General features: G+C 42.4%; 1 protein-coding gene across 2 annotated transcripts in view; it reads right to left on the reverse strand.

Annotated features, from left to right (window-relative positions):
• The window catches only part of TMEM266 (transmembrane protein 266), a 104495-nt gene that overhangs the window by 64013 nt on the left and 27814 nt on the right, over positions 1-12668 (reverse strand). For both annotated transcript variants that reach the window (XM_073619207.1, XM_073619206.1), the window contains exons 6-9: positions 10356-10412; positions 9581-9719; positions 4382-4497; positions 115-292 (exon numbers count right to left, since the gene is read on the reverse strand). In XM_073619207.1, the coding sequence (XP_073475308.1) occupies positions 115-292; positions 4382-4497; positions 9581-9719; positions 10356-10412 (490 nt within the window). The remainder of the gene's footprint in view (positions 1-114; positions 293-4381; positions 4498-9580; positions 9720-10355; positions 10413-12668) is intronic.

The following is a 12668-nucleotide window of genomic DNA, read 5'->3' on the forward strand; positions in this document are numbered from 1 at the left end:
TCTTCATACTCTGTCTATAAATACTGAGAGGGGAATTTTTCACCCGTAGGTTGTATACACCCAATACTTATGTAGATACTGATCATGAGTCGGTACATTTTTGTACTCACTCACCATGTGCTAGTTCTGTGATATTCTCTGTAGCCTCCTCATCAGAATCCCTGTTTGCCATGACCTTGAACCTGTCGCTTTTGTTTTGAAAGTCATGTGGAAGTTTTAAAGCTCGTTCTCTCTCTGCAACCAAATCCAGGTCTTGTTGAGCAAGATGTGCCCTCAGCTGCCTGATCTCAAACTGAAAAAACAGAGAAGAAGAGATGGTAAATATTGGCTCATTTAGAAAACTTTAATCTTAATAAGATAAACAGCAAAAGTTTGATTTTTTTTTTGTGTCATTCCAACCATCATACTTTCCTAGACCCAGAGTGGTAGCATAGAGAATTAGGCAAATATTTTCTCTAGAAACCTAGTAAAGAAGTATAAAAAAAGTTAAAGATTTGGTTGAATCACATTTTGTAATGACCTAAGATGCTGGCTATGGTAAGAAAAAATAAAATTACTGCCATCTAGTGTTCAAAAATTAAAATTATGGCATTTGCATTTTGCCATCAATTGACTCAAAAGACCCAGCGGTATCATAGGCAGCTGCCTAATCATGAGATCTTTTACAGTATATGTACATCCCACAATTAATTTTAGCAAATCTGTCCTCTGCTAGATGCTTTCAGCATGAAGATCCTGGACATGACAGTGTTAGAAGTTTAGCTTCATAGAACACAATATCAGCCAAGTTTGACTGTCATTTATTCATGTCTCAGGACTGTTACTGCCAGTCTACAGTCTATAAATTTCAGTATTTTATATTTTGTATACTCCAACAGGGATTTTTATCTACTGCATGAAAAAAAAAAAAAAAAAGAAGAAGAAGAACAAAACAAACAATCTTGGTGGTATCCCTGCTGTACTGGAAAGTTTGGGTTGTGTTATCCAGTGGAGAGCACAGATTTATTTTTTATCAAGAAACGTGTTTAATATCATATGCAGGAGTAAACATTAGAAAGAGGAGGATAGGTACATAAATGTATTCAGGCTGTACAAAATTAGTTTGATTTTTGTTTTTAACTTAACTTTTTTTTAACAAGGTTATACTGAGAAGAAGAGGAGAAAATAGTGCAGTTTTGCAAAGTATTGGTAAGATGTAGGAATTTTCATAATTTGAAGAGAAAATAAAATATGGCATGGAAAAAAAATCTCATCACCTCTCCCAGTCAAGTTATTCTGTGCCTCTCCGTTGACCTGCAAGGTCATGGCCTTTGTGGTTGACATGCCAAGGTAGGGATCTCTGCATTTATATAATGACTCCTTAGAAAACAGAGACACAATTATTGACACTCACTAAGTGATCGCAAAAGCATGCCAGGCAGTAACCTGTGAAGCAAGCCAGGCATAGTGTGCTTCGAATCAAAACTAAAACATCTGCACAAAGTACAGCTGCAATGAAAAGGAAAGGTAGCCTTGTCTGTTCACCTGCTGTGTTGTGAAGAACCGGACGGTCTTCCAATAATTTATAACGAAGAATTTACATTTCATATAGAAAGACTATATTCTTCCAATTATGAGCCAACCTATGCAGCAGGAATGTTTAATTATCTGTGAGAGCTAGAATAAAAGACGACTAGCTTCTAAGCTTGTTCATCACCACTTATAACATTTTTGTGTTCTACAGATTCAGTTCAGGAAAAAGTGGCGTTTAGTTTTTGACTCGCTTACTTTATTTAAGGTAAACTTTTCCTAAGAGAAACATGGAGGCTGCCTTTGTGGATTTCACTGTTAAAATACTAATTGTCTGGCTATTACAGTGATCCCTTGGATGTGAATAAATGGGGTTTCTGACCCAGCACAAGTTTGTAACTTTGGAAAGTCTGAGTAAAACCAGAACTCCTGATTTGCATACTTTTTTTCTGTACACCTCAGCAGAGGTTTACTTTAAAGCTGACCTTCAGGCAAACCGACAAAAACAAAGATAAAACACAAATCATTTGGCAGGCCAAACATCCCCCATTATACTCGGACTAGTTCTGATTAAGCACTTGTGACTAAATGTGCAGGGTAGGGAGTGGGAGAATGCACCCTGACATCACACAACAAGTAAGGGGGAGCACACATTCTGCAATAGGTTGGGAGGGAGTGGTGCACTCCTCCTGTACAATATTAAGTCTTTTACTCCGAGTGCTAGGCGAAGCACTGCAATTGTAAGTGATTTTACTGTATGGATTTATCGGTTTTGAATAAATTGTATAATGCTTCAGTTAACTGGTCATCTCCATTTGGTCTGTTTCCGTTGGGATTATTTCTGTGGTGGTGGAACAGACCTCTGTTTGAACAAAAGAAACACTTGCATATGCTGCATATTGATTCACACTGCAAAGAATCTAGGATTGTACGCTTTTCTTTATTGTTTTACTCTTATTAGGAGTAAAAAATCTGGGGATTGGACTGCACTATAGGGTTTCCACAATATGAAGTTTTTACATATGATATATATTTGCACTTATTTCATACTGAGATTATTGTACTCTTATTTATTTTGTTTATTTACTGCACCAATCACAGTTTGTTTTGGTTTGCATTTTGATATAATTGTACATATACATTCTTTTTAGTCACCATATATGGCCTTGTTAGAGAAGGTGATGTTTACCTCTGCTGCAATAAATTAAGACCTAAACCTAGTACATGTGAGCCGAATGTTGGCTGGCATCGGCCGGTTCAAAAGAAACCAGGTGACATTCGGCCCATGTATGATAGCCGGTCCGACAGAAGCCAGCCGTTCAGCCAGCTTCTGTCAAAGGCTCATGATCGAAAAAAAGTCTGCCGACCAGCTTCCGATCGAGGCTCTCAGGCAATGGCTGAGAGGGCTGACTGGAGTGTTCTGGCGGGGGAGCTGCCCCTGTCAGAGCACAATAGCTCAGATGGGGAGATCGCTGTACTAACATCAGATTGTTAGCACAGTGGCTCCGACCTGAGCCGTCGGGTTGAACAAATAAAACCAAGTGGGTTGGAAAAAAAAAAAAAAACTAGTAGTGTATACAAGGCTTTATAGGTCTTTCCCCTCCCCACCGGACTGGACAGTGAAGGGAGAAACAGCACACTACTGAACTCATCTTCTCCTGACAGCATGTTTTTTGTTAGCATATGAACACTACATCACACCTGCCTGGCTCCTTGTTCTACTTTTCCCTTTCCAAACCTGAGCTGTAGAGCGGAATGCAAAAACCTGATATCAAGTCAAAATTCAGGTACTCACATTACTTGGACTTAAAATAATAACAACAATGTTTTTTTAACTCAATGTAAAATACCAAGACCATTGAGGAATACAGCTTGACCATAATAAGCAACCTACTACTGCTATCTACAGGATGAATGAAAACTAGGCACGTAAACTGAAGGCCAGCTCCCTTGAGGCTACATAATCTCTTCCCACCTACCCAGTTGTGGATAGTCCTCCATAAAGAGAACGGTGGTAATTTTTTTCGGGGGGGGGGGGGGGGGGGGGGGGGGTTGGGGGCAGCAAACAGTAACCGGTCGGGTCTGGTGCACTTATTCCATCTATGGTGGGCAGACCTTCTCCCGGCGGCTTCCCTTGCTCGGCAGCTTTACCTTCCCCTGCTCTCCACGGGCATCGCGGTGGCTTCCGTTTCCTCCCTCCTCCTCGGCGGCCAATTGGGACTCTTCTCTTTTCGGCCAATCAGAAAACGGGTCTCAGACCTGCTTCCGATTGGCCGGATTGAGGATCAGTGTTTCAATAGCGAATATTCATTCACTGTTGTAACACCTCGGTGGGCTTGTAGTGCAATGCTCTGCGCCACAAGCCCACACCCTATTTTGAAGCCTATTAGAGCCTCTGGCTCTAATCAGGTGCTTCAAATAAACACCCCAGCCACTGTATTTCATGCGCCCGGCGTCCTGAAAGGGGCCGGACACATGAACAGGGGGTGGCGGCCATGGAAAGAGCATGGGGGTGGTGGCCGTGGATAGAGGGGGTGGCGCTCGGATGCCCCTACTGGACGGGCTGCCACTGATGTGAAGGGAGGGATGTGTCCTCAATAGACTGAGAAAAGGATTTTTACGGCGAGTACAAAAATCCTTCTTTGTTTTCCATGGAGCTTGATGATGAGAAACCTATGGATATCCAAAAGCAGTCCAAACTAAGGGTTGTTAAAAAAATAAAAAATAAATGCAGTTTCATGCCCATAGTCTGGTCATAGATGCACTTTAATGATGTATTAATGTACAGTATATAATGAATAATGTATAATGCTTGCAGCACATCTCTCATTGTAAGCACCTAGCAACTGGCATCTACAGAGACTCAACTGACCGCTTGCTCTTGGCACATCTGTGTTAGCCTGTCCAGCTGCTCCTCCTGGATGAGTTTTGCTTTCTCATATTGCTGCACCACAATCTCCATCTCTACTTTCACAGGCAAGACGTAAGCTGCAGAAAACAGGAGAGAAAAAAAAAAAAAAAGTGTGCGCAGTTTACTAATTGGAATACTTTACAAAAAAATTCATTGTGTAGCCACTTGTGGACCAAGCCCTTTTTGGAACTTTTTGTATAAATAATTTAAATCAGTATTTTTTACTATAAAAATACTTAGAACCCTCAAACACACTATATATATATATATATATATATATATATATATATATATATATATATATATATATATATATACACACATATACATAAACGATATATTAACATGATTAATTAACAAACTCCAACCCCACCCTTATAACAGTATAAATTTGAGCATCCTTAAGGGGTGAGCACATTGCTCGGGATGCACATTGCAATGGCTTCTTTCTCTAAGTGATTCTTTCTACAAGTGATATGCACTTCAATCTCTGCACTTCAGCGATTGCACGAAACAAATACAGAAATCTGCACTGGAAAGCACCTAACAGACTGCAGGTGACCCTGTCTCTCTAATAAGCTCTCCTTCCACTCTGTAACATGCACTCTCTACCACTGCTTCTGACACTCCTGTCTTCACTCCTGTCCTCTCTCCTCAAACTCTCTTACCTTCACCCCCCCTCTCCACCTGCCTGCTTATACATATCACCCTGCCTTCTCCCTACTACTGCTCCTACCAACTCTTGCTCATTCTACATCCATACACTGATAAAACCTCCAGTACTCTGAGACATGCCCCTTCACATAAATCACAATCCCACATTACCTCCCTCACCCTCCTGCTTCTCCTAATCTCTTGTGACATATCCCCAAACCCTGGGCCACCATCATCTGTCTTTGCCCATCGCTCCCATCCCCCTACACCCTCTGGCAGGAGCCGCAACCCACAGAACTTGGTCTCTATTCCTCTTTCCCAAAACCAGCCCCCCCTTTTCCTGTGCCCTGTGGAACGCACGTTCTGTCTGCAACAAACTCACCGCCCTTCATGACCTCTTTATCACAAATTCCTTTAACCTACTTGCCATTACTGAAACCTGGCTTCATGAATCGGATACTATTTCTCCTGCTTCCCTCTCCCATGGGGGCCTTCTCTGGACTCACTCCCCCAGACCAAGTGGACGGAAGGGAGGTGGAGTGGGAACCCTTCTAGCCCCATGCAGCACCTATCAGGTACTTCACCCACCTCCCTCTCTGACACTCTCCTCTTTTGAGGCACATTGCATTTGTCTATTCTCTCCCATTTCTCTAAGAATTGCTGTCATCTACCGGCCCCCTGGACCAGAATCAGCCTTTCTTGACGACTTCTCTGCCTGGCTACCCTACTTTCTCTCTGCTGAAATCCCCACAATCATTCTTGGGGACTTCAACATCCCTGTTAACACTAACACTACTATTACTTCTAAACTTCTGTCTAACCTCATCGCTTGACCTGAAGCAATGGATACAGGCTCCTACTCACTCCAACAGCAGCACCCTTGACCCTGTCTTCTCCTATCTGTGCACTCCGTGCAACCTTTCCAACAATCCACTCCCACTCTCTGATCACCACCTTATTAGTTTTGCTCTCTCCTTGTCTTCTACCTCTTCTCCCTCCAACCGCCTAACAGTTACCCGTAGAAACCGTCGCCACCTCAACCCTTCTCTTCTCTACTCTGCTACTGATCACCTCTATGACAAAATCTCACCTCTGTCCTGCCCCAACCAAGCTACTTTCATCTACAACAGCTCACTGTCTTCCTCCCTAGACAAGCTTGCCCCCCTCACTACACGCAAAATTAGGCCCCGACTGCTACAACCCTGGCAAACAGATGACACCAGAAGTCTCAGAAAACGTAGCCGCGCTCTTGAGCGCCTGTGGCATAAGACTAAGACCCAGGAAGACTTCACACAATATAAATCTGCCCTCCTAAAATACTACTCCTGCCTTCACACTGCCAAACAGACCTACTTTATCACACTCATTAACACCTTCTCATCCAGTCCACGTCAACTCTTCTCTACCTTCAACACTCTACTCTGTCCTCCACTGCCTCCACCCACCAACTCACTCACTGCCCAGGAGATTGCCAATCACTTCAAAACTAAGATTGATACAATTCATGAGGAGATCACCAATGCGCAAAAACCTCCCCCATGCAACACCCCATGTCCACAGATACAATCATTACTTCCCTCATTCAACCCTGCTACTATTACTGAGGTTGCTAAACTTTTATCTAGCACCCATCTAACCACTTGCCCCCTGGATCCTGTTCCCTCGCAAATGCTACGCTCACCCTCTGACTTGATTCTACACTCTCTAACTCACATTTTCAACCTCTCCCTCTCTTGTGGCATCTTCCCAAACTCTCTAAAACATGCGCTAGTCATCCCCATACTAAAAAAGCCCTCACTGGATCCCACCAATCTCAACAACTTACATCCCATCTCCTTACTCTCCTTCTCCTCCAAACTTCTTGAAAGACTGGTCTACAATCGACTAAGCGACCATCTGACCATGAATAAACTTCTTGATCCCCTCCAGTCCGGTTTTCGCCCTCAACACTCCACGGAAACTGCTCTCCTTAAACTCTCAAATGACCTACTAATGGCTAAAGCCAATGGACACTATTCTGTACTACTTCTCCTGGATCTCTCTGCTGCCTTTGACACAGTGGACCACCCCCTCCTCCTCAAAAACTCCACTCCTTTGGTCTCCGTGACTGTACTCTTTGCTGGTTCTCATCCTACCTATCACACCGCTCCTTCAGTGTCACTTACAACTCTACTTCCTCCTCTCCTTCCTTTTTCCGTTGGGGTCCCCCAAGGTTCTGTTCTTGGACCTCTCCTTTTCTCAATCTACACCACCTCCTTGGGTCAGCTGATTGCCTCCCACGGCTTTAAATATCATCTCTACGCTGATGACACCCAAATCTATCTCTCCACCCCCCAGCTCTCTCCATCTGTCTCCTCACGCATTACCAACTTACTAGCAGACATATCAGCCTGGATGTCACATCACTTCCTCAAACTCAACCTATCCAAAACCGAGCTCATGATATTTCCTCCCTCAGGTGCCACTTCCCCTGCTTTCCCTGTCAATATCAACGGCTCAACTATCAACCCATCTCCCCACGCCAGGGTCCTAGGTGTAATCCTGGACTCTGAACTAACCTTTCGACCCCACATTCTATCACTATCCAAAGCTTGCCGCCTCAGTCTCCGCAACATCTCCAAGATACGCCCCTTCCTAACCAATGTCGCCACAAAGCTTCTAATCCACTCCCTGGTCATCTCCCGCCTCGACTGCTGCAACTCCCTCCTCATTGGTTTACCTCTAAATAGGCTATCCCCTCTTCAGTCCGTCATGAACGCTGCTGCCAGGCTCATCCACCACACAAACCGCTCAGCGTCTGCTACAACCCTCTGCCAATCCCTCCATTGGCTGCCACTCAGTCACCGAATTAAATTCAAGATGCTAACTATAACTTACAAAGCCATCCACAACCTGGCCCCCAGCTACATCTCTAACCTAGTCACAAAATACCAACCTAATCGTTCTCTTCGCTCCTCCCAAGACCTCCTGCTCTCAAACTCCCTTGTCACCTCATCCCATGCTCGCCTTCAGGACTTCTCCAGAGCCTCCCCCATCCTCTGGAATGCTCTACCCCAATCTGTCCGATTTTCTCCTACTTTATCCACTTTCAGACGATCCCTGAAAACTCATCTCTTCAGAGAAGCCTATCTGGCCCCCACCTAACAACTGTACACTTATCTTCTCAATCAGCACATCACCCACAGTTATTACCTCTTGTATCTCTTGACCTTCCCTCTTAGATTGTAAGCTCTAAGGAGCAGGGCCCTCTAATTCCTACTGTATCAAAGTGTATTGTATTTGTACTGTCTACCCTCAAGTTGTAAAGCGCTACGTAAACTGTTGGCGCTATATAAATCCTGTATAATAATATATTAATATATATATATATATATATATATATATATATATATATATATATATATATATATATATATATATATATTTTTTTTTTTTTTTTTAGCAAAGACCCTAGAGAATAAATGGTGATCATTGCAATATTTTATTTCACACAGTATTTGCGCTGCTGTCTTTAAAACGCAATTTATTTTGGAAAAAATACGCTTTATGTTAATGTGAAAAAACACCATAGATAACCCAATTTGTTTGAAAAATATGAAAGATGATGTTACGCCAAGTAAATGGATACCCAACATGTCACGCTTTAAAACTGCGCACACTCGTGGAAAGGCAACAAACTACAGTACTTAAAAGGCTCCGTAGGAGACGCTTTAAAATTTTTTACAGGTTACCCGCTTAGAGTTACAGAGGAGGTCTAGACCTAGAATTTCTGCTCTCGCTCTAATGTTCACGGCGGTACCTCACATGTGTGGTTTGAACACCGTTTACATATGTTTGCGAGACTTAAGTTTGTGTTCACTTCAGTAAGCGAGCATGGAGGAATGGGGCGCTTTAAAAGTTTGTATTTATTTTTTCTTATTTATGTTGTTACTTTTCAATTTTACCCTATCCCTTTGTTTTGTTTGTAAACATTCATTGTAATAGAAATAAGGACAACAGGTCCTCTTTATTGAGAGATCGGGGTCAAAAAGACCCCAAATCTCTCATTTACCTTTAAAAGCAAAAGCTCCAAAAAAATGATTTACTATGGCCCGGGAACCGGAAGTGAAGTCAGACGTTGCCCTGGTCCTCCAAGGGCATAGAGACGAGTGCCAGCCATCTTGGCCTCACTCTTCTCCATACCCAGCTACCGCCAGCATCGAATCGCTCCCGGGCTTCACCGATCGGTCAGGTAGGCCTGGAAACGACCGGGAAGGGTTTGGGGGGCAGAGCTGTGGAGAAAGATAAGTGAACAAAAGCACATATCTGTAGTGTTTAGATTTTAAGACTGAGGTTTACAAAACACTTTAACTGCTGTATGCTCATTTACAATTATTTAGGTCTACAAAAATATTAATAAAAAAGAAATATAAAAATTTCAATGACTGCATATAACTAAAATATGGCAACGGACCACTTAATCGACTCTTTATTGCTAGTCCTGTATAACAGGTGAACCTGACTCACCATCAATAATTCTCTTTACTCTCCAAATCCTCAGGGAAATGAAGAGACTGATGGCATCCCATGGACTACTTGGTCCATTAGCCACAGTGGATGCAACCATTGGAGCTAGAGAGAGAATAACGACAGCCCCATCCAGTACCTGTCAAACACACAGAAGAACAAGGTCATAAAAAAAAAAACAAAAAAAAACGCTTATATTAGGAACACAGAGAATTGCATTTCAACATCATAACAGGTCTGTATTTTGGTGTATCATGAGATCTTTTAATAAAAAATAATGACACTAATCTGAAATCCATGGCAGATTATCAGATAATAATCCTGCTGAATGTATTAGAAAATACTTATTTAGGCTATGGATAATACCTGGCAGTCCTGCCACGAAGATCATTTTGGAAGCACTTCCACTACAGTGACAACCTCATGTGTCTGTCTTACAATTGTTCTTCTGCATTGTCATCCAGCCACACACTCTTGCAATAGAGACTGCAAGCAACCATGCAGGACACACATTGCAAAGGCATGGTCCACCCTGGTCTCCATAAGGAACCTGTCCTAAGAAATGATGAGCAGCAGTTGCTGGACTGCATGCATGTGGACAGAAGTGGCTGCAAATAGCCTTCAGGACTGATATGTAACAAAGGATAAGGAAAATATGAAAACAATATTTTATTTTTAAAAGGCCATTTGGTCATGATTATTTTAGCAGACCAAGTGTTACTCTGTTAGGGTTTATATGCACTTAAACAAGAGAAAGAAGAGCGGAAATACTCACCTCAACCTTATTTTCAATGTAATCCCATATGCCAAGGACGGTTATTCTTAGCACAGTCTAAATAAAAGATTAAAAAAACAAAATATATGAATACAAATAAATGAAAATATAAATCTTTTGAATATATTTGCATCTTCATATTTTGCAGCGAGGCAAAACATGTTGTTAAAGTGATTGTAAAGGATCAGATTTTAGTCTTTAAAAAAATAACAAACATGTTATACTTACCTGCTCTGTGCAATGGTTTTGCACAGAACAGCCCGGATCCTCCTCTTCTCGAGTCCCCTGAAAGTGCTCCTGCCACCCTGGTAAATGCCCCCATAAAAAGCTGCTTGCTATAGGAGCACTAGTGTGTGCTCGCTCCTGAGCTGCTGGCTCTGTGTATCCATAGAAAACACAGGGCCCTGCCCCGCTCCCTATTCACTGTCATCAACAGGGGGAGCCAATGGCTCCCACTGCTATCTCTGAGCCAATGAGGAGGAAGAGAGCCGAGAGTATCTGCTCTTGTGCACATAACTGAATTGAGATCAGGCTCGGGTAAGTGTAAGGTGGAGCTGGGGGGGAGCTGCATGCAGAGGTTTTTTTTACCTTAATGCATAGATTGCATTAGGGTTAAAAAAAAAAAAAAAAAAAAAAAAAAAAACACACACACACACACACACACACACACACACACACACACACACACACACACACACACACCTTCTGGCTTTAGAACCACTTTAAACATACAGTATATGTACAAGTGTAGAGATAACATATACATCGCTACAGACACAATATAGCTAAACAGATTAACTGCAGTTCATTCACTTGCCAGTGTTAAAGTGATTTAAATGATCTTAAGGCCCCTTTCACACTGGGGCGGTTTGCAGGCGTTATTGCGCTAAAAATACCGCCTGCAAACCGCCCCTAAACAGCCTCCGCTGTTTGTTCAGTGTGAAAGCCCGAGGACTTTCACACTGAAGCGGTGCGCTGGCAGGACGGTAAAAAAAGTCCTGCGAGCCGCATCTTTGGAGCGGTGAAGGAGCGGTGTGTTCACCGCTCCTTCCCATTGAAATCAATGGGACAGCGTGGCTATACCGCGGCTATAGCCGCGTTGTACGAGCGGGTTTAACCCTTTTTCGGCCGCCAGCGGGGGTTAAAACCGCGCCGCTAGCGGCCAAATACAGCCGCAAAACCGACGGTAAAACAGCGCTAAAAATAGCGCTGTTTTACCGCCGACGCCCCCACCGCCCCAGTGTGAAAGGGGCCTAAATAGAACCAATGATAAAAACCAATCACTTGTTCACCGTTGCGCCAAAGAAAAAAATTATAATAAAAATGCACAAAAAAGCAACCGCTTGTAAACAAATTGATAATGTTAATATCACCTAAGAAGACTAAAGAGATCAGCAGCGCTAAAATACAACATCCAAAATATAAAAACACATGAAAAGTGAAAATAGATGGAAAATGCAGTAAAAGTCCATAAACAATGAATAGTGGTTCAGAAAATTATGTCCATAAACATATGAACGATCTTCCAAAGAGTGATAGGGTCTTCGCACAACACCATGTGTGTCAAGAACCACTCCCCGTCAGTTTTGAACTTACCAAGAGGTATTGCCTTACACTAGCCTTTCAGGGGCGTGGCTGTACGGCAACTAGTAGGAAGATTTTTGTTACAACGTGAGACGCTCCAGCAGTATCTGCAGTGTGGTGAGAGATCGTCAGATGGATTTTATTTTTGCTGCTAGAGCACTCTGGTTCACATTTCAATGCTTTATTTTTCTTTTGTACCATGTAAGTGCAATGGATGAAGGTTTTATATGAATAAATTATCAGTGTGTTTGACGTTATCACACTAGTGGAGCTCCTTTTGTTATCTTCGCCCATGCGTTTGCATCCACCTGTCTACACCAAGTGGAGAGGAGCTGGTCGTTGTTTTAACCCTTTAGAAGTAACTGCGCTGCTGCCAAACACGCGAGTGTAAGGCAATACCTCTTGGTGAGTTCAATACTGATGGCGAGTGGTTCTGGAGACACGTATGGTGTTGTGCGAAGACCCTATCACTATTTGAAAGATCGTTCATATGTTTATGGACATTCTTTTCTGCACCACTATTGATTAATTGTGGACACTTACTGCATTTTCTATCTATTTTTCACTTTTCAGGTGTTTTATATTTTGGATGTGGTATTGTAAATGATCACCTTGTAAAACAACCCATTCAGTTTGAAATAGAAACAAAATGAAAAACATTTTTGTAGAGATATAAAAAAACAAAAAAAAAAAAAAAACAAAAAAAAAAAACAAAACACAAAAACACAC

The sequence above is a fragment of the Aquarana catesbeiana genome, linkage group LG03, assembly GCF_042186555.1.
Source record: "Aquarana catesbeiana isolate 2022-GZ linkage group LG03, ASM4218655v1, whole genome shotgun sequence".
NCBI lineage: Eukaryota > Metazoa > Chordata > Amphibia > Anura > Ranidae > Aquarana > Aquarana catesbeiana.